Here is a 24105-nt window from a genome sequence, read left to right on the forward strand (position 1 = left end):
TTTATTTTCTTATTTTGCGTTCTGTTCAGGACACATATAAGGTTAACATGAGTTTCTGCGGATATTTTGAGAAGTAAAAGAATGTGTGAATACATTTTAAGGATTAGTAGGGTATAGGCATCTACAGTCAAATACTGAGGCGGGGATGGAAGGGAGAGGGAGGGGTATCGCAGTTGTAACTCGGTGAAATTATGAGTTCGTTTAATTGTGATTTTTAAGCAATTTATGGAACACTACAGTATCCTCAAAACGAAAATAGCGCTATTAATAGAATCTATACCTTTACGATAAAATTAGCAAACCCTTTCTATACGGACTTACATCATAGGCCTACATACACATAGCCTAACCTATATGAAGCATCAGCTACTGTTTACTGTTACTCCTTAACTTAAAGAGTTAGCAAAATTTATTGCAACTGTCAAAAAATGGTGTAAGACACATACACATAGGCTAGCCTAGTTTGAAATGTGTGCAAGAAATAAAGCCATAGTAAGGGAAGTACGTACATTATTATTATTATGTAAAAGAAAAAATAGCCTCTTCATATTCACCATAATGATATAACAAAAGGCTTCAGCACAAAAGCCTATAAAAGATGATATGTATCTGAAAAGTTTTCTTGCCCATCAACATTTGCTGGTTTGTGGTACCATATGAATAACTAGGCCTACCTATCTAGGTAATTTTATCTAAATTTTATCTAAAGCCACAAGCTGTTCCTTTTACTCCCCAGAGGTTTTCACCAATAGCGAGTTTTATTAATTCCATGTTTTTAGTAGATTCTGGTATTCAAAGAAAGTTTATAACAACATGTTTTCTTATGCTTAGCATAATTTATCCCAATTGGTGTTAAAATATGTGAAAAGTAAAAAAATTATGCAGCAAGCATCCGAAAACAAGCTCCTGTCGTTGACTTCGGCGGGTGTTAGTTATTAAATTTAGACTTACCATCACAATAGTTTATAATCTCTTTATTCGTCAAAATTATTTATTGACAAAACATATATCTAGGGAGAAATTTAGGTTAGTAAATAAGTCTCGATTCACATTACTTGGTAATTATTTGAAAACAATGATGCTATTCGGACAAAATACTTGCAACCAATCAGCTAGCAGGAAACTTTTCCGAGCTAAAAGGGCACCCCTGCGAGTGAGTGCAAATGCACCTCAGTAAAAAAACTGAGTATAGGACATCATTTTTTCATAAACAAAACTCAATGTGTCTAATTTATACCCATCTGTGTTAGAGTTCATCTAATCTAACAACCTAACATTTTCAAATAGTATGCACAACTTATGATCCAAAAATCATGTGCAAATGCTATTGTTCTTGTCAAGTCCTCATATACAGTACACATAAAGAGACTTTCTTATTCATCAGAATATTCCAATTAAGCTACAAAAGAGTCTATGAGTCTACCGAACTTTCAGCTTCAGTATTTCTGCTTGACATCCTTTTCTGAAGTTTTCTGAAGTTAAATTAATTAAAGCCCATCACAATAAGTGTTTGAAATCTTTCAACTCAAAATTATGAATTGCACAGTTTCACGAGCCCCCAATAATCTCTCTCTCTCTCTCCTTACCGAGACAACTGACTGTCAATGCCAATGCCACATCTCTCTCTCTCTCTCTCTCTCTCTCTCTCTCTCTCTCTCTCTCATTTTCTCTCTCTCTCTCTCTCTCTCTCTGATGAGAGAACTGACTGTCAATGCCATATACTTATACCACATTTATAACATTTCTCATAACTGATCATTAATAAAGGTATAAAAACAAATGCACACGTCTAAAAATGAAAAATGTAAGTTTGATAAGATAAACAATGAATAAGAGAGAATGGGTAGATGTAGAGTGATCTTAAAGTGGAGAAAAAAAATATTTGACAATGTTGCATTTTGCCCTCAACCTTCCCTGCACCATCATGACGAATTGATTTGACCATAGCAAGAATAAAATCAAGGACTAAGGAATAATGACTTCAAAGAAGAGATGAATTAGCAGATAAACAATTGAGCATCATGTTTACTAAGTTACAGTTATAAGGCTACAGTAAACTGGGGGCACTGAATAATACTCTGTAAGGATCTTCATCCAAGTCAATGCTACTCTCAGTGGCTTTCTTAACCTCTTATGCATCACCAACGGCATATCTTGGTCACCCTCCCCTCATATCCTCTCAAGGCTGGTGCCACACTGATCAAGCTCAGAAATACACTTTACTCTTATATAAATTGTAGGAACATCATTTGGCAACACTATGGGCTAAATAAGGGGAACGTGGCAACTTTTTTGTATAATGGAAAGACATCTACCACTCATTTCTTGGTATGCTTCTGGCATTCACTGATAAACGACTGATTTCTTTTTGTTTTGATCCCCTTTATCCCTCATAAAGAGAGTTCCAGAGTGAAAGAAAAATGTTTTGCCTCAAGAGATATTATCACTGCTCAATGTAGAGACTGATAATGACTATGAGACTCAGAGTAGCAGCTCAGAAGCCTCTGACATAGATTGAAGAAGATTTATCTGATTCTGAAGAAAACCATAATTTAGAACTGAGTATGGCATTGCCAAGTGACTGGGCAGTAACTGAAAAGAAGAGGAATCCCTTTACTTTTCATTCACCCAAAGGTGTGAAAGTTATTGTTCAGGACAAGGAAAACCCAGTGGAATTTTTTTTAAAAGCTTTCTGATGATGAAGTCAAGGAGCACATTATAACAGAAACTAACAGATTAGCCAACCAGTTTCTAGATAAATATATAGAAAGTTCACCTAGAATATCACATGCACTGAAATCGTATGATACAAAGGTAAATGAAATGAAACCATTCATTGCTCTACTGGCTATGTTTCAAGGAATGGCATATGAAAGAATAATTTTTTTCCTTTCATGTTTCATGCATGTAATCTTTAGGATATAAAAATGCAAAATAACTTCTTTCATCTTTTCTTATCCTACATTATTAATATCCTGATATGTTTACACAGAAAACATTAACATTAATGTAAAAAAAGAACACATAAATAAGTATAAAAACTAGCATATTCCAAATGATCGCTCTAACAGAGGATGTGATGAGCAACGTCTCCCATAAGTAACACTTAACAGGTTTAGCCTATGTAGAAAGAATAAACCACTGGAAAATGGGTCTTGTGCATCAGCAGTGAAAATGAAGAGTATCAAGATGTCTGATTTAATAACAGAAAACCAATGTCCAATTATTCTTTTCTGAAGGAAGTCAGATTTATGCATACGGGTTCCTGGATCATGAATTACTTTAACTGTACAGTACTTCTTATACAGCACACTGAATAAGGGGTGGATATGAATGTTAAAATCACAACCACTCCAGTAAATATTTCTTGTGTTTTCTGGTTATGTCATCCCTATTTTCCCTAAGCTATAACTACTAACCCCCATGTTTTGCATGTAAATTAGCATGAGGAACAACTTTAGAAAGTTTGCAAGAGCCCAGTCTAAGCCATGCATCAGGTCCAGGTACTGTAAACACTAAGCATATCATTGGCAAAAACTTGCCTCATAGGCCAGGACTGTGAAAGCTAAATAAATTAGTTAAGTGGTCTGGTTAACCCTTTAACGCTGACTGGATGTATTTTACGTTGACAAAAGTTGTCTGTCGGGTGCCAAGTGGACGTAAAATATGTCAACTGCAAAAAGTGTTTTTAAATATTCGAGGAAAAATACTTATAGGCCTCGTTTGCGAAAAATTTTAAATCGCGCCTTGAGGGATGCTGGGAGTTCACGGATCACGCTGTTGTTTTGTTGAAAAGCGTGACCCAGCTGCACATGCGCGAATTTCTTTCTTATCCCAAAAGAAAGCATCAGCTAACTCTGCTGAAAATCTCAGAAATTCTTTAGTCACTTTGTCGTAATTTTTACACCATTTTCTATTAACCTACACATAAAGTTTTATATATGAAAAAGTGCACAATTTCATGTAGAATACAACAAAAAATAACTCATGGTTGTAGCTTTTATCAATTTTCAAATATTTTCATATAAATCATGATAAGTGCCAAAATTTCAACTTTCGGTCAACTTTGACTCGACCGAAATGGTCGAAAAATGCAATTGTAAGCTAAAACTCTTACATTCTAGTAATATTCAATCATTTATCTTCATTTTGCACCAAACGAGAAGTCTCTAGCACAATATTTCGATTTATGGTGAATTTTTGAAAAAAAATTTTCCTTACGTCCGCGCACTAACTGCTGAAAATCTAAGAAATTCTTTAGTCACTTTCTTGTAATTTTTGCACTGTTTTATATTAGCCGTTACATAAAGTTTTATATATGAAAATGTGCGCAATTTCATGTAGAATACAACAAAAAATAAATCATGGTTGTAGCTTTTATCAATTTTGACATATTTTCATATAAACCACGATAAGTGCCAAAATTTCAACCTTCGGTCAACTTTGACTCGACCAAAGTGGTCGAAAAATGCAATTGTAAGCTAAAACTCTTATATTTTAGTAATATTCAATCATTTACCTTCATTTTGCAACAAACGATAAGTCTCTAACACAATATTTCGAGTTATGGTGAATTTTTGAAAAAACTTTTTCCTCACGTTCGCGCTAACTCTGCTGAAAATCTTGTAAGAGCCTGACGCCGTCTCTTCCAAACGTGTGTGTTCGTGCGTTCGTCGTCCATCGGAGTGGACAAGACAACAAGAGCATCTTGTTTTCTTTCTCTAAAGGAACGTGATTTCAACCATACAATATTTCCGTCTGTTTCTCCCTAACCATTGTTGTCTTGATGTATGTACAATCACCACCACTTGCACTGCCATGCAAGCATTCTAATCGTGTACTCATAATGTTCTAACGAATCTCTGTATCAAACTGTGTATGTTTCTGTTTGTGAAGACGCCAAACGTCTCGCCACTCCGATGGACGACGAACACACACGTGTTTGGAAGAGACAGCGTCAGGCTCTTACAATCTCAGAAATTCTTTAGTCACTGACATAATTTTTGCACAGTTTTCTATTAGCCGTTACATAAAGTTTTATATATGAAAATGTGCGCAATTTCATGTACAACACAACAGAAAATAACTCATGGTTGTAGCTTTTATCAATTTAGACATATTTTCATATAAATCACGATAAGTGCCAAAATTTCAACCTTCGGTCAACTTTGACTCGACTGAAATGGTCGAAAAATGCAATTGTAAGCTAAAACTCTTACATTCTAATAATATTCAATCATTTACCTTCATTTTGCAACAAACGAGAAGTCTCTAGCACAATATTTCGATTTATGGTGAATTTTAAAAAAAAAACTTTTTCCTTACGTCCCCGCACGCTAACTCTGCTGAAAATCTCAGAAATTCTTTAGTCACTTTGCCATAATTTTTGCACCGTTTTATATTAGCTGTTACATAAAGTTTTATATATGAAAATGTGTGCAATTTCATGTAGAATATAACAAAAAATAATTCATGGTTGTAGCTTTTATCAGTTTTGAAATATTTTAATATAAATCACGGTAAGTTCCAAAATTTCAACCTTCGGTCAACTTTGACTAGACCGAAATGGTCGAAAATGCAATTGTAAGCTAAAACTCTTACATTCTAGTAATATTCAAACATTTACCTTCATTTTGCAACAAACAAGAAGTCTCTAGCACAATATTTCGATTTATGGTGAATTTTTGAAAAAACTTTTTCCTTACCTCCACACGCGCTAACTCTGCTGAAAATTTCAGAATTTCTTTAGTCACTTTGTCGTAATTTTTGCACCATTTTATATTAGTCGTTACAAAGTTTTTATATGGAAATGTGCGCAATTTCATGTACAATACAATAAAAAATAACTCATGGTTGTAGCTTTTATCAGTTTTGAAATATTTTCATATAAATCACGATAAGTGCCAAAGTTTCAACCTTCGGTCAACTTTGACTCGACCGAAATGGTTGAAAAATGCAATTGTAAGCTAAAACTCTTGCATTCTAGTAATATTCAATCATTTACCTTCAATTTGAAACAAACGGGAAGTCTCTAGCACAATATTTTGATTTATGGTGAATTTTTTAAGAAAATTTTTTTTTACGTCAGCGTGTTACGAATTCATGCATCATTTTGTGATAATATTTTCTCTGTGTTGCTTTGATCGTTTTACAATTTGTTATACACCAAAATCATCGCAATTTAATGTACAATACAATGAAAAAAAATAGCTCATTAGCTTTAACCGTTTTGCTCACAGCACGATTTGTATACAATTATTTATGAAATTTTTTTTTGCACTGTAATATATTCTAATATTTATATATGACAATGATATTTTTTTTCATTTCTGATGGTTGCATACTAAACTTCAGGCAATGAGAAAAAAAGGAGCCAAAAATGAACTCTTAATCTTAAAAACTAAGCGTGCTGTGATTTTTTTAAAAAAACTTTCTTTCCGCTTCAGCGCTAACTCCCAAACCCCGCCGGCATACAGCAGACACTTTTGTAAATAGAGGCTCGGCGTTTAAGGGTTAAACTACTTACTAATAATTAGTTTACCTCATATACTGAAATTCTGTCCTTTATTAGTAAATAGCCCCTACAGATATTCCAATGCAAATTTAACCATACAGTAATTTGAATCATCCTTTATGTATTTACTTGATATGCTGATGTCTAAGCACATTATACTGTGTACAGTAATCATGATTCATCATGTGTACAGGTGTACAGGTGTGAGTGTTCTGCAAATTATACCATTTTTTACATTCTAAAAGTTCTCCTTATGGCCAAAAGTTTTTAGCTAGTGCATTGATTCACGAGATAAATTCTTGTAAAATATTCACCGCTTAGGCTACAAAGTATTTCTTGTGTTATAGTGAATTATCACTGCCTAAAACCACCCAAGAATTGAACCCAATTTCTGACCTTTATTTTACTCATCCCAGTGAAATTGTAATTCCATTATCCATTAAATCTTTTCAATTAATGGCAAATTTAGTAACAAATATTACTGTACAACTGCAATGACTAAATCCATCATCCTATTGTTTAATTTACACTATATTGACTGATCTTACAAGTTTATTTGATTTCTGCCTGTGAAGAAAGATTACACTTATTGAGCATATCTGTTCAAGAAAAATTTTAACAGTAACAAGGATGATTACCACTGAGTGTCATGTAGTGGACGAGTGTGACTGAACATTAGGGAAAAGGAACACAACTTGGTTCCACAGCCGCCTTGCTGATTACCTATTATTCCACACCCTGTATTTGTCCCTCTACTTGCTGAACAAAGAATTATATTCACTTTCAATAAATAAATAGCCTATTTAAAATTACAGTAAAGCATCATCATCTCTGAATGGTAAAATGATATTTTCATAATAAAATTAAGTTTCATATATACTATACTTACCAAGTAATTACATAGCTATACAGTAAGTCCCCCATATTCACGGTCTCACGATTCACCTATTTGCAGAATTCTCTATGGAACATATATAAGCATTATTTGCTGAAAATTCGCTCATTCATGGTATTTTTTACTGAGAAATATTCACTGATTACTTTTTTTTTATCTCATTTTCACAACTAAATGCACTTTTTGTGATAAAACTACTAAAATACTCAGGTAGTGCTCTAGTTACGATAATTTGCCTTACGATAATTCGATTTTGTAATGGGTTACGCAATTAATACCGATACGACAATATTTAGAATATATTTTTAAATTTCACACAGGCACAGGCAGCAGCATACAATCAGGCAGCAAAAGAGACCACATTACAATAGATCACCTTCTTTTCCTCCATCTCTTTATCCCATCTGCTATTTAAAAAGGTAAAAGAGAATGATAAAAGTATTGCTAGTAATGTTATACTCGTGTAAATGCTTATAACCACAAACAACCGAACGAGAAACTGTTGCTTTGCTTATCACCGAATCGGATAACAACAGCCCTTTTGCTTGTATTTCAACCATCATACGGTAATAAACAATTACCGTAGTTATAGTACAAATGGCGTCAAGTAGAATAGGACTGATATATTTTTACATTATACCCTTATTTGGTATGGATAAAAGATCGGCAAGGAAATATACTGCTAAATGTAAGCTGCAAGTTGTAGCTGAAGCTGAGAAAACAATGTTCAAGATGCTAATGACTATGAATTATCGTGCATCAGCAACATGGATGAAACTCAGCTGTAATTAAAATCAGAGAGAAAGTATTTTAATCAAAACTACTGGGCATGAAAGAACACATTACTGCTATTTTTAAGCCAATAAACGATAAGTACATACAGCTCGTATTACGATGAAATCAAGTGTATAGCGAACGGAATCTTGATTTTTTTGCACGAAATAAATGCCCCCAAACAGCCAACGTCGTCTATTAACAAAAAAAATAGCTAAATTAATTTCACAACAAGACGTATTTAAGTTATATTTCCACTTAAAAACACTTCGTATAACGAAAAATAACCTTACCCCATATAAATAACATACCTAGAGATTCATTTATGCTATCTAGAAGCAAGAAAAGCACTCTGAACTGAGTTAAATACAGCGAAATAAATTTACCGCGTAATCACTTCCAAACCAAACACTGACCGCTATGATCACAATTTATAATACAAAAGTTATATAAGAATATATACAATATTATTGGATACGGTGAATCCAGGCAAAACATTTTAAAAGAGCCAAAGAAAAGACACATATTCGTCATGCTGATGTTTGTATATGATATGTGAATATAGAGTACTGTACAGTATAATGTAGGCTAGGTTACCGTATATGTATACAATATACCATAGTGTAGGCTAAGCTAATTCTTGTTTGTTATTCAATATCTCTTTGTATTGAATTATTGTTAGTCACACTGCATGAACCTCCAGAATTAGCTGATATTAATAATTATTACACCGTGTATGTATAGCATATACTTTATAGAGTAGACTACCATATTTGTACACATGGTACTGAATACCCTAGTGTAGGCTAGGCTATACTCGAGATAGGTTTTTTCCAATGAACAATGGGTTTTTTGGAACCTAACCCCATCATAAGTAGGATAATACCTTTATAAACATTTTTAGTTTTCTTTTGTGTGTTGTTGATGTATCAAAACAGGCAGTTCTAAGTGTTTTTAGAAGGGTTCTAAATACTGTATTCGCGGGTTTTAGTTATTCATGGGGAGGTGCGGTACATATCCCCCGCGAATACAGGGGGTTTACTGTAGTTTCTAACTAGCAAGGCAGCCTTTTTTAAAAATTGCAGTAGTGCTTCTATTGTTTTTACGACTAGCCCCGCCCACTATCGGGGAACAATAGGAACAACCAAGCAGAAGCGCTCAATTCATTTGTGCCCTTATGTGCATAAGAGGGGGGGGAGGGCGGGTTCCGATTCTGTAATTACTTGATAAGTATATATGAAACTTAATTTTATTATGAAAATATAATTTTCATATAAGTACAGTTACCAAGTACTTACATAATTGAATTCCACATTGAACAGAAGTGGGATAAATGGACATATTCTACTCCAAAATATTAAGGAATGGCAATGACTTTGAAATAGAAAAATTTCTTAGCACTGATACAATGCCTGTTGTTTCCTTACCTGGTAAGAGAGCTAATGCAGGTGAATACTGCTTATGGTTGGTGCTCATCTTATCCTGTAGTGGCATGATGGTAAAGCCATGGGTCGCCTCTACTTAGGTGGGAGCTTTGCAGTAAAGGACATGACCAATGGCCAGCAAAGCATGCTGAGGTGCCAGAATAAAACAACCAGACAATGCTGTCACCTACACTGCCATAAAAAACCACCACCCATCTACTAAAAACTGGTGGGTACTCCAGGTTCATAGTATTCCCAGGCTCCCCAAAACTCAACACCCTACGTCAAGGCAAAGAGATAGAGGAGAAAAGAGTTTTTCCTGAGCTTCTTCCCCCAGTACCATGACAGCCACTGATAATGGCCCAAAGGTACTGCAATTCTCAAACACTGTTCCTACTTCCTTCAAGTACTGCAGCACAAAGATTGATTTTCACTTCCAATAAGTCAACTGCAGGATAGACAAGGGGACATATTGTGTTGAAAGCAAACGAGGTAGCAACAGCTCGGATGTCGTGGGCTGTAACTTTGGAAGAAGGCAAAATGTCCTCTTGAATTCGAGAATGTGCCTTGGAAATCAGGTCCCTTAAGAAGAACAACAATGCATTCTAAGACAAAGGACAGGAAGGATTCTTAACAGAACATCAGAGGTTGCTGGATGGCCCTCTGATCTTCTCGGTCCTGTTCAGGTAATACCTTAAAGCTCTAAAGGGGGCAAAGAACCCTTTCTTCTTCTTCCGGGCCAAGGATTTCCATTAGATTATTAATGACAAAGGAACGGGGCCAGGGCTTGGACAGTTTCTCGTTCTTGGCTAGAAAACTGAAGGCAAATGAGCACACTGCATCTCCCTGAGAGAATCCTACCCTCTTATAGATGGCCTGAAGCTCAACGACACACTTGGCAGTAGCCCAAGCAACAAGGAAGAGAGTCTTCCGAGTGAGGTCCCTTAAAGAGGCAGACCGAAGGGGTTCAAATGCAGAGCCTGTTAACCACTTCAGAACTACATCTACGTTCCAAGAGACTGGGTCAGTTTTCCTCTGCTTGGACGTGTCGAATGACTTGATGAGGTTGTTAAGATCCGGGTTAGACAACAAATCCAGACCTCTATGCTTAAAAACAGAGCTAAGCGTGGCTTGATACCCCTTGATGGTGGAGGACGATAGACCCCTAGAGGTCCTGAGAAAGAATAGGAAATCCACAATCTGAGTCAAAGATGTCTCAGAAGAGGAGACGTAATGTCTGCTGCACCATCTGCGGAAGATTGCCCACTTGGCTTGATAGACGCGGCAAGAAGACTTACGTCTGCATCTAGCAATCGTCTCTGCAGCTGCTCTTGAAATTCCTTTCACTTTGACAAGCTTCCGGACAGTCTGAAGCCTGTCAGAGCAAAAGGATTTTCAAGAGCAGCTGCAGACGCTATTGCTAGATGCAGACGTCAGTCTTCTTGCCGCATCTATCAAGCCAAGTGGGCAGTCTTCCGTAGATGGTGCAGCAGAGCACAACCCTTGGCGATATCTCCTGATGTGAGGCTGTCTGAGTAGACACGGCCTTTGGGGAAGGAGCCTCGGTATGTCTACCAACAACTGTAGAAGGTCCAGGAACCACTCTTTCAGAGGCCAGAATGGGACTACGAGAGTCATCGCCATATTTTAATGTGTGTGGAATTTGTTTAGCACTTCCCTGACCTTGTTGAAGGGCAAGAAGTGTACAGATCTATGTCTGACCAGTTCTGAAGCATGGCGTCTGTCACCCATGCCAGAGGGTCTGGGGCCAGAGAACAGGAGAGAGGAAGGTGATGATTCCTTGAAGTGGCGAACAGGTCCAAAGTTGGCCCGTCCCATAATAACTTCCAAAGATTGAGGCAGACCAATGGATCCAAGGTCCATTCAGTAGGAAGGACCTGCTTCTGATGGCTCAGTTCGTCTGCCAGGACATTCAATTTTCCCTGAATAAATCAAGTGACCAACGTCACTCGATTGTTGGTCTCTCGATTTTGATCTGCCACAAGGAGAAGATGCTCTGCCGCCTGGCAGAGGGAGAAGGAATGAGTGCTGCCTTGCCTCCAAATGTACGTCAAGGCAGTGGTACTGCCTGAATGGACTACCACTGTTTTGTTGAAGGTCATGGTCGAGAAGAACTGAAGATCCAAATGGATTGCCGTCAACTTCCTGACATTTATGTGAAGTCTCTTTTGTTCCGAGGACCACATCCCAGAAACTTCCTGATTCCCCAGAAGGGCTCCCCAACCTAGATCTGAGGTGTCTGAGTAAGTCCAGGTCAGGGCTAGAGGAAGAAGTGACTTTCCTTCGGAAAGCCTTCCTTCAGACAGCCACCATTGTAGGTCCGACTTGACTTCTTGGGTAAAGGGAAACACGAAGGTGTCCGGTTGTGTTTTCCTGTCCCGGCTGGCTTTGAGGAAGAATTGAAAGACTCTCACATGGAGTCTGCCAAGCTTGACAAACTGCTCAACGGAAGCCAGACTCCCCAACAGACTCATCCATTGACTGGCCGAGCAAGACGAGAGTGAGAAAACTGCGGACTGTCTGAAGGCAGGAGGCAATTCCCTTGGGGGATGGAAAAGCCTGAAAAGTCCGAGTATTGAGAATTATCCCCAAATACAGAATCTCTTGATTCGGAGTCAGCTGGGACTTCTGTAGGTTGATGAGAATGCCCAGTCCTTGAGAGAGGAGTAGAGTCTTTTGTAAGTCATCGGTGCACTTCTCCTTCGAATGAGAGCGAAGAAGCCAGTTGTCTAAATAAAGGCTAACGTTTATGCCGAGTAAATGAAGCCATTTTGCAAGAGGAGCAAGGGCTCCAGTGAAAACTTGACGTGCTGTAGAGAAGCCGAAGCACACAGCCCGAAACTAGAAGACTCTGTCCTGGAACACGAACCTGAGGTACTTCCTGGAGTCGGGATGGATGGGGACATGGAAGTATGTGTCCTGCATGTCCAATGTTAACATCCAATTGCCCTGGTGAATAGATGACAGGACTGTCTGGTTCGTCTCTATCTTGAACTTCATTTTTTGTACGAAATGACTTAGGACACTGACATCGAGGACTGGTCTTCAACCCCCAGTGACTTGGGGACTGCGAACAGACGGTTGTAAAAACCTTCTGTGCTGCTGTCCTCGACTTCCTCTATGGCTCTCCTTAGAAGGAGGGAAGAGACCTCCTCCAAAAGGGCCAAATGCTTCTCTGAGCCTTTTGAGCAGGCCGTCAATACGATGGGAGACGTTACTAGAGTGGGGCTCTCCATAAAGAGGATGGAGTAGCCCTCCTTCAGAACTTTGACAATCCACTGTCCTGCTCCTCTTATATTCCACTTCTCCCAAAAATGGAGAAATCTGACTTCCACTGGTGAACAAAGGACTGATTCTTCACTTCTTGGACATGGTAGAGTCCTCTTGATCACTCTGGCTGAGAGATCCAGTTGCGCGGCGCCACCCCGGGCGCGATACCCTGCGGAGCATTGGGGAGCCTCCTCCTCTCTCCTCTCCTCTGTCTTCGCAGTGGGGTTGTATTGTGGACGTTTGATCCAGGCGGCCGTTGCACCACCGCCTGAGAGGTCCCACGACGATGACGGCCCACTTCTAAAACCAAACAAAACACCTACACAAGCAGCTTCATACAGACCTATAACTTTACTCTGCACACCATCAAAAGTAGTAGAACGCCTTATCTTACGCAAAACCACACCACACATACCACTGTCACCCACTCAACATGGCTACAGACCACACCACTGGTCCACAACAACACTACTCACCAACCTTACACAAAAATACAAGATGGCATTAACTCCAGACGCCCACCACAAAGAACACTGCTAATCACAATAGACAAGTAAAGCCTTTGATGCCATCTCTAGACCACTTCTCATCAACAAAGTTTACAACACCACACTACACAACAACACCAAACGCTGGCTCGCCAATTACTTAACAGACAGACAAGCATTTGTACACTACAATGGCGAAGTCATCCAAAATCAGAAACTTCCCGAACGGCGTCCCACAAGGCTTCGTCCTAAGCCCAACACTTTTTAACCTATTCATGCATGACATACCAACACCACCTAACAACATATACATCTCATATGCAGACGATCTAACAATCATATCAATACACGCAGACAAAAACGTATGCTCCACACAAGTACAGACTTACATAACACAACTTGAAAACTGGCTCACACAAAACAGATTACTGGTAGCACCAACAAAATCCACAAGTACACTACTCACTAGTCACAACAAAGAACATCAGTACAGACCCACAGCAACGCTGAACAACACCACAATTCCACACACACACGAAACAAAAATCCTAGGAGTCACATACAACACTTCAATGTCATTTGCTCCACATGTCAGTAACATCATCAAGAAATGCAGACCTAGACTAAATGCACTAAGATCACTAACAGGCACAACATTTGGACAACAAAAAGAAACGCTCATCACAGTATATAAACAATACATCCGCTCCATAATAAACTACGCCAGCCCAGCCTGGCACCCTGCCATATCCAACACACAACTAAACAAACTACAAATAATACAAAACACAGCTCTCAGAATCATCCTTGGCAGTACACAATCCACACCAATAGAACACTTACACGCTAAAACCAAGATTCTCACCATTAGGCAACACTTAGACATGAGAGGCACACAATTCTTGGCATTGGTCATAAACAACACAAACAGCCCATGCTATTACCTTCACGACCACCCTCCAACACACAGGCACGAATACACCACACAGACACTATACAAATATCTTGAATTCTATACCACCACCCACAAACATCACCCAAAACAAAAGCACATCCATACTCATCTCACCAGACAAGCACTTAATAACCTTCCCAACAACAAAATACTGGCACCCCCACCCAACATAAGCAGCACAGAAACACAGCTCTCAAGATTGGAGAGAGTACACCTGACCACTGCTGTGGTCATCACCAATCACTAAACACCTACAAGCACCCAGATAGACAACACCCAAACAGACATATGTCCACTCTGCCAAGTTAGTCCCCACACTTGGCAGCCCTTAGACAACAACACAACATCCACACTACCACACAGTTATGGTCAGATTCAGTAAGCGTGGTGTCCTTCTTGCGCGGTGCAGGCTTCCTGGCATAACAGAGTCTGGGGAACCACAACAACAACAACTCTGGCTGAGAAACAGTCACTGGAGCGGGACCTGAGCTGAGACTTAGTTCTACTCCCATAAAAGGGCTGCTGCTGGAGGGGAGAGACAATCTTGGAAGAAAACATCAACAAATCCTTGGGACATTTGGATGACTGGGCTAGAAGGTCCTGAGTCAACTTTTTCTGGAGGTCCGAAGCAATTTTCCTTACAGTGTCCTCCGAGAAGAGATGAAAAGGGTCTAGTGGCAAAAATACAAGAGCCAACTTCTGAGTTTGGGTTACTCCTTTAGTTGTGAAGGAACACCATAATTCTCTTTTCTTCAGGACCCAAAAGAAGAAAGAGCCACAAGTTCCAGAGAGCCATCCCCAATGGCCTTGTCAGCGCAATACAAGACCCCAAGCCAGTCTGATGCCAAGCCTGCTGACAAGTCTGAGCAGTCCTCAATCTTCTTGACAAAAGCTCCAACCGCCCAAACACCTTGAAATGGTCAATCTCTGGAGACGAAAACATAATTTTCGCCAACAAGAAGGCTGAGCGACGGGTCACTGAGGCCAGAGAAGTCCCCTTGGGAGGAGGCAGTGACTCCCAAAGGAGCTTCCCCAGTGGCGTAGGCAAGATATCTCCTACGGATTAACCATGAGGGAGGAAAGGCAAAGGAGGCATTACTTTGCTCCCTCTTCACAGAAAGCCAGTCTCTAACCTCCTTGAGAGTTTTCTTCGATAACAAGGAGAGTACCATCTTGGGGAGCCACGAGCTGTCATCTGGGAGGCTCCTCATCAGGAAGGTCCAGGCAGGAGAGGCCGGGGCAGTTGGAGTAAAAAGGCAGGAAAGCTTGCCAGTAAATAGAAGAGCTGCTTATGCTGAAAGAGAGGCAGGCTCTTTCGTTGGAGGAGACCGGAGAAAGGGACAAATCATTGGCCGTCTTGGCTGAAGAAGGAGCTTTCTTGAGCAAGCCCATAATCTCAGCAAGCTGCCATTTGATGGGCGCCAAGGATGGATTGTCTTGTTCTACAGATGGCGCTTGATGCCCAGAAGCTGGAGACTGATGCAGAGGAGTTGGCGCCGAGCGCTCGGGAGCTGGCGTCGGTCACTTGTGAGGAGATGGGTGCTTAGACGAAGACAATGGGCGCCTGAGAGGGACACTCAGGAGAGAAATACAGTAAACCCCCCGTATTCGTGGGAATGCGTACACACAACCCCCGCGAATAGCTAAAATCTGCGAATACTTAAAACCCCTCTAAAAATACTTAGGACTGCCTATTTTGATAGTTTAAACACAAGAAAAACCCTCTAAAAATGCTTATACCTGAGTATTTTAATAGTTTTATCACAAAAAGTGCATTTAGTCATGAAAATTATAAAAAAATACAGTAATTAGTGAATATTTCTCAGTGACAAATACCGTGAATCGGCGAATTTTCCATGAATAATGGGTAGATATGTTCCACAGAGAAATCCGCAAATATGTGAGTCCGCAAATCGTGAGAATGCGAATACGGGGGGGGTTTACTGTACTCCAGACTGTCCCTTGCACTACAGGGAGGTTGAGGGCTGTGAAAAGTTAAGTTACCCGGCTCCTTAAACCGCTTAATGGTCAATGGAGAAGAGCGGCCAGTATCGTCCGTGTGCCTTTTCAGGGGATGAGACGAATCTAAAAAGCACTTGAGGTGCTTCCAGTTCAAGCTGGAGTCTTGAGAGTCCAGTGACAACTGGTGCACATCCAAGACGCCTTACCAGTGGCTGTCTGTTGAAACCCAGGATATGCGTGCAACAGGTTTGACTGAGGGGTCAACAACCTGTGGGCAAATCTCAGTGGCCTCCCTTGGACTTCCAGTATGTCTTCTCCCCGGTTCAGGGGAGAGCGACGTGACCTTCGTCTATGAGAACTGACAGGACGAGTAACCACCTCCTCCACTTGCACTACACTACCACCAGTTACTTTTTCTTGAAACACTTTGTCTATCAGGACTTTTATGGACGGCCCTAACTACGCCACAGTGTTCACTACCAGGTTCATTTTCTGGTCAAATATGGTTTCAAGGTTGGCAATGGCATCGGGGTCAGAAGCATGGGAGCAAGGCACGGGAGTAGGTGGTACAATAGTAGGAATGGTAATAGGAGAAAAGGTCAGGAATCAGGGAAGAAGGAATAGCAAGACTATCTACAGGTTTAGGCGCAGAATCAGAATCTATGCTAAGTACAGTAAACACCCCGTATTCACGGGGGATGAATACCACACGCCCCCGTGAACAGGTAAAATCCATACCTAGCCTACACTATAAAGTACACTCTATACATATACAGTATAGTAATTATTAATATCAGCTAATTCTGGAGGGTCATGCAGATTGACTCAAGATAATTCGATTGACTCAAGACAATTCAATACAAAGAGAAACTGAATAACAAACAAGAATTACCTTAACCTTCACTATGGTATATTGTATACATATACAATAGCCTAGCCTACATTATACTGTACAGTATTCTATTTTCCCATATCAATATTGTACTATACAAACATCAACATAACAAATATGAAGTTTTCATAATAAAACTAATATTGTAATACTTACCTGAACACCTGAATTAGCCCTGGTTGCCCACAAGCCCGAACTACATCCCCGTAACTGTTACCCATTAATTGGTAATTAACTGTCAGCATTACCAATGCTTACAGGAAAATCTTGTCAAAATGAGTTACTTGAAACACTGTTGGCAACGTTGCTGCAAGTCCCAGCCGAGCGAGACCAGGTTCCCAAATTGCGTATTGCTATGTTATACCTATTCTTCCCCTGAAAGTGGGCACGTCACGTCACCATAACCAAAACAAACTAGCGTGACCAACAATTTCCAAATTTTAAGCTGCCAGTTAAAAGAAAATAATAGCTATGTAATTATTGGGTAAATTACTTATATAAAAATGAGCATTCTGTCATCTGGGGAGCCTGAATCATATAGCAAAAATTGCTCCCCTTTATTAGTTTTTGTCTGTTCACTAGTAAAAACAATTTCTCTTCTATGAATGGGATTAGCTAAGCCGACTCTCTCCTTTTGTCTTACACTGTGAATACTGTAGTCCTTTTTACAGAGCTTATTGCTGGTAAAGCTTGTGCTCCGGCTTCACTTAACTGTGATTCATTAGTAGAAATGACAATGAGGGGAATCACAGGTCTCTTTAGCATCTTGTTTCACTCTGGTCATGAAATTACGCACTTGGACGTTTATGGAATCACCAGAATGATTATGTTCATGAGAAACTCCAACCACTTCACTGTCATTAGTTATTGCGAGGCTTTTACAATATGATGCAAACTTATTGCACTTCCAATATATTTTGGTTTCAACTTGCTTATCTTTCACAAATAGGAGACCATCAATTTTGATCATGGGCTTGCCTATTTCACTTTCAATATATTCGGCCATCTTTGACAGGTATGTATAGAACTATTCCAAGGAAATGTGGATTTCTCTACATGAGCTAGCTTTTTATTATCTCACTTTCTGACGGCGATAATGTATCTGTCACTAGCACATGTTCATTTAAAATAATTACACTCCGAACAATTGTCCATTCACATAATTTTCTTCCAAGAAATTCCTCATTCAAATACTGTAACTGTTTTTCAAGTAATTGTTTTTGAACAATTTTCATGATACAGAAATAATTCAGTGATGGAATAAAAATCTTGACATAAACACAAGCACTTTTCAGCTACGCTAGGGTCAGGTTGTTAATTTACAAACAGTCACTGCATAACACAACTGAGTGTTAACCAAATGATTGAAGCAGTTGATACACTATTTTACTTTTTTGTTTTCTCTTGATGGGCATTTGAACTTCTGCATAGCATTCTTCAAGAGTAGGTAAGATCTCCAATTTCAGAGACTTGCTTTGGTATGAGTTCTCATGTAACCATCCATCCTAAACTATGGCAATTTTTACATCCCAGGGCCAGCTAGGTAAGGTAAAGAGGACTATCAAAACAGCTAAACCATTAAGGTCATAGATATCTATAGATCAGGCTAACCTACAATAATAATTTATATCATACCAAATTAAATATGTTACATTAATAAAAAGCTTTTGCCATTAGATTATAATCTAAGCATAGAGATATATGGGCATGGCCTTGGCCTATAAGACTTAAATATACCTATTTGATTAGTAGCATATCACACTCTGTTCAGAAATATGGTACCCCTTGAAACTTGCGGGGGTTAAGGGCACTAGGTCCCTGCAAAGACTGAAAATCAGAAAACAAGTCTTGACTGACCAGACCTTAAGTCATAATACTTTATAGTTGGCCATGACTTTACTGATATTTACCAAAACTATATTACTCACCAAATAATAAACAAAATACTAAATCTTAAAAGTAATTTGCATTTCTCTTAGGTATACAAACCAGAGACTTTTAGGTAGGAGTATTCCTCAGCACAAGCTGGAGATGATCACTCAAGCCTAATAACAAGGTGATTAATTAGCATTAGACCACTGAGTGTGTGCGTGCGTGGGGAGGGGGGGTCCTAGCAAACCTACTGTGAGCCAGCATTTTTTCCTTCAGCATCAGGGACTATGCAGGAAGGTTGAGATGGGATTATTGTTCCAAGAGTAACACAACCATCACCTTCTATGTAGGCAACTCAGTAGGTAAAAAAACTCTCAAAATAGATGGGCACGTTAAATCATATAGAAATGCTGTTTCTGGTCATGATAATGGGCAGGTGACCAATGACTCATGTAAACTCCTACACAATTGGCATAAGGCTGAAAGAATGATAGGGCCCCAAACCCAACTAAGAAGGGTTGGTGGGTGACAATTACAATCATATGTGGGGTACATTAATCTTTACATTACTTCTCACTATTACTGAATTAAAAGACTGAAATCTAAGCAAATTCTTTACACTACCATCTGATCTATACCCTACAATATTTCACTTAACAATAAACATTATGTTTCACAATGTATGACAATACAAGGTCACAAAAGAAAGTCATTTTTTCACACAATGCACCAACATTCAAAATGACTGTCAATTCAAAACATCATGTGGAGCAGCAGCCACCGAACATTTTGAAATAATACACAAACATCTGACTTGCAGGCAACAGGGTTCATATCTCTGAAAACTACTAACTTGGATATCTGTATGTAAAGTTTTCACAAACTAATACAGTAGTCTATCTTACACGGGTGGTAAAACCATTTTATGCAAGATCTTAAGTACTGACTAGCAGTGCACTTGAGAGCTATGCTTGTCTCTCATCCAAAGCAAAATTACTCCCCATATATAAGGAAAGACAAGCTGAAGTCCAAGCCATCAACATCATATATGAAACCTATGTTCACTGCTGAGAACAGATAAGTATAAAACATCTTAACATAATCAACAAATGACTGAGAAATTAACAACTGATAATAAAAAGCTGAGGATGACATCATAAAATTGACAACCCTCTAAGTCAGAATAATAAGTAAATATAATATCAAGCATTACATATCATCCCAATAAAAATATCTGTTAAAAACTTACAATTCTATTTCTGATGTGAAGAAATAGGGTATGAGTTGGAGGTGGACTTTTGACTATGTCTGAGAAGAGAGACCCTTCCAAAGTAGTTAGCTTATCAGCTGGCATTCGGCTCTGAAAAGATGCACCTTCCAAGCCAACTGAAATTAAGCATAAAAAATATAATCATTAACCTGTGGCACTGTACTTGGTAGTATAAATGATAACAACCTAGTTTAAAACTGATAAAAAAACAGTAGTCCACTTTGAGTCTCAAACTGATAATTAATTTTAATTGCTGAAAAGTACAGGTTTTTATATTTATTTATTTGACATAAAACTACTAGATGTAACTATTCTAGCAAAGTATACCCTCATGGAATAGGAATACAAGTTATCTCACATAAACATCAGTAAACCACTTCAAATTACCAAAAAATTAGTGTAAACTACTTGTTATAAAAACCTTTCTAATTACCAAAAAATTAGTGTAAACTACTTGTTATAAAAACCTTTCTTAACTGAATGAACAGAGCTACCTGTTGCATACCTTTTCTTGGCCTGAATCTTGTCTTTATCAGTTTTCTACAAAAACAAACAGTACTTTCTTATCTTAAAGTCTTTCCCATGCTTTTAACTTTACCTATTTGGAAATTTTTCAGCAACTTTCCTAAATGAAAATGACAATTTTATAATAAAATAAGTTTTATATATACTTGCCTAGTAATTACTTAGCTAACGATTATGCTCGCAAGACATCCTAAATTCAAAATTTGCGGTAACATGTCAGTTGCAAAGCTGGGGGTGACAGGCCCCACCCACTGCAACGGGAGCATAAGAGGGACTTACCATCAGCGGCACCATTCTATTTTATTGCCGCACAGTCCATGAAAAAAGGGGAGGAAGGAGGGCTCTGATTCAGTAATTACTTGGCAAGTATATATAAAACTTAATTTTATTATAAAAATGTCATTTTTATAAGTAACTTACCAAGTAATTACTTAGCTGAATCCCACATTGCAATGGGGGTGGGATGAATGGACTGATCTATTCAAAAACATTAAAGGTGGCAACGACTTGAACTAGAAAAGAATGGTTAGTATTGAAACAATGCTTGTCACACTTACCTGGTAAGAGAGCTACAGCAGGAGAACACTGCCTCTGGTTGGTGCTCATCTTAACCTGTAGTGGCGCAGGGTGAGCTGAGAGTCGCCTACATCAGTGAAAGTCTTGCAACAGAGGATGTGCCTGATCGCTGAGAAGGCGAGGCAGGAAAGAAGTTGCCCTTGCCCTGGGTGCAGCACCACACACCAACAACAGAAATCACTGTCACCCACCCTGACACAGCAAACCACTACCCATCCAAAGAACTGGTGGGTACTCCAGGTACAAAGTACCCTCAGGCTCCCCAAAAAACTCGACACCCTACATCAAGGCGAAGAAACAGAAGAGACAGGATCTCTCCTATGCTTCTTCCCTAATACCATACCAGCCACTACTGAAGGTCCAAGGGTACTGCAAGTTTCAAAAACTATCCCCACTTCTTTTTCAAATAATGAGATGCAAAGATCGACTTGCACCCCCAAAAGGTCAACTGAGGAATTGACGAGAGGGATAAATTGCATTTGAAGACGAGAGAGGTAGTCACTGCTCTAACTTCATGAGCTTTAACTTTGATCAAAGGAAAAGTGTCTTCCTGAATCTGGGAATGCGCTTCTACGATCCGATCTCTAGTAAAGAATGAAACGGCATTCTTTGACAGGGAATGAGGAGGATTCTTGACAAAACACCAGAGGTTGCTAGCAGGTCCTTTGATCTTCTCAGTCGTATGCAGATAGTACCTCAGGGCTCTAACTGGGCAAAGAACCCTCTCCTCTTCATCCAGACCCAGGATATCCATTAAATTTTAATATGGAAGGAGCAAGGCCAAGGCTTAGAAGGATCTCATTCTTGGCTAAGAAGCCTAAGGTGAAAGAGCACATTGCATTTCCTTGGGAGTAGCCTACCCTCTTGTCAATCGCGTGCAGCTCACTAACATGCTTAGCCGTAGCCAGGGCTACTAAAAACAGAGTCTCCCGCGTAATGTTCTTGAGAGAAGTGGAACTGGCTGGCTCGAAAGGGGAACTAATACACCACTTAAGGACTACATCCAAGTTCCAAGACACTAAATCAGATTTCTTCAATTTGGAAGTGTCGAATGACTCAATGAGGTCATTAAGATCCTGGTTAGAAGAAAGATCCATACCTCTGTGTTTAAACACCGAGGTAAGCATCGCTTGATATCCTTTAATGGTGGACGAGGAATGACTTTCAGAGATTCTCAGGTAAAGGAGAAAGTCCGCAAGCTAGGTTAAAGATGTGATGTCTGTTGCACCATCGACGAAACACTGTCCACATTGGTAGACGTTGCAGGTAGGCTGTCGTCCGCACTTTGCAATAGTTCTGCAGCTGCTCTTGAAAAATTTTCGCTCTGACATCCTTTCCTGACAGTCTGAAGCCTGTCAAAGTGAGAGTGGACAACCCTTGGTGGTATCTCTTGAAGTGAGGCTGTTTGAGTAGCCACGGTCTTTGGGGAAGCAGCCTCGGGAAGTCTACCAGAAGATGTGGATGGTCTGGGAACCACTCCTTTGTGGGCCAGAACAGCATTACAAGAGTCATAGAAGAGTTGTGGTGTGACATGAACTTGTTCAGGACTTCCTCACCAAGCTGAAGGACGGAAGGCGAAAGGTCCAGACCTGACCAGTCAATGAGCATGGCATCCGCCGCCCATGCCAGGGATCTGCGGCTGGAGAGCAGAAGAGAGGAAGGCGATTGTTTCTTGAGGTAACAAACAGGTCTATGGACGGTTTTCCCCACAATCTCCAAAGGTCGACACAGATCCTGTGGTCCAGGGTCCACTTGGCAGGGAGGACCCGTTTCAGACAGCTCAACTCGGGTCCGCCAAGATGTTTAATTTCCCCGAATGAAACGAGTGACCAGCGTCACTTGATTCTGGTGCACCTAAAGTAGAAAGTCCATTGCAGTCTGGCAGAGGGGAAAAGGAACAAGTGCCTCCTGCTTCTTGAAATGTGACAGAGTGGTGGTGTTGTCCGCACGAACAACCGCTGTCTTGTTGCGAATTGCAGTTAAAAAATGATGGAGACCTAGTTGAATGGCCTTCAGTTCTTTTATGGTGCTATGAAGATTGATTTCCTCTGGGGACTATGTCCCGGAAACTTTTCGACTCCCTAGAAGAGCTCCCCAGCCTAGACCTGAAATGTCTGAGTAGAAATCTAGGTCGGGGCTCAGAGGGTGGAGAGATTTTCCCTGCAAAAGTCTTCCTTTGGATAGCCACCACTGGAGGTCCAATTTTATCTCCTGAGTGATGGGAAAGACGACAGAGAACAGTTGAGTCTTCCTGTCCCAGTTGGCTTTGAGGAAGAATTGGTTACCTGTGCTCCCACTTCTCCCAGAAAAAGAGAAGTCTAGCTCCTACTGGGGCAGCAGCTTGGAGGAGGAGCAGTTCTTACAAGATCTTGATTGGAACCGAGATTGGAGCGAGGTCTAACTCATGATTCTGACTTATTCCCATAAAAGGGATGCTGCTGTAGCAGAGAGATCATCTTGGGATGAACGATGAAGATGAGGAACTCATGGGGCGTTTAGACAACTGTGCAAGCAGGTCGAGTGGATTTCTTCTGAAGGTGTAAAAGTTATCTCTTCCACGATCGACTGGGAAGAGGTGAGAAGAATCCAACAGAGAAAATAACAAGGCAGATTTCTGTGAAGGTGTGACTCCTCTGGTGGTGAAGGAGCACCAAAGTTGTCTCTTAA

At 39.7% G+C, this 24105-nt stretch overlaps 1 protein-coding gene across 2 annotated transcripts in view; it reads right to left on the reverse strand.

The window, feature by feature from the left end:
* Su(var)3-3 (lysine-specific histone demethylase Su(var)3-3) overlaps positions 1-24105 on the reverse strand; it is a 220051-nt gene that overhangs the window by 122765 nt on the left and 73181 nt on the right. For both annotated transcript variants that reach the window (XM_067091698.1, XM_067091697.1), the window contains one exon: positions 20317-20453. In XM_067091698.1, coding sequence (XP_066947799.1) covers positions 20317-20453 — 137 coding nt within the window. The remainder of the gene's footprint in view (positions 1-20316; positions 20454-24105) is intronic.

The sequence above is a fragment of the Macrobrachium rosenbergii genome, chromosome 48, assembly GCF_040412425.1.
Source record: "Macrobrachium rosenbergii isolate ZJJX-2024 chromosome 48, ASM4041242v1, whole genome shotgun sequence".
Taxonomy (NCBI): Eukaryota; Metazoa; Arthropoda; class Malacostraca; order Decapoda; family Palaemonidae; genus Macrobrachium; species Macrobrachium rosenbergii.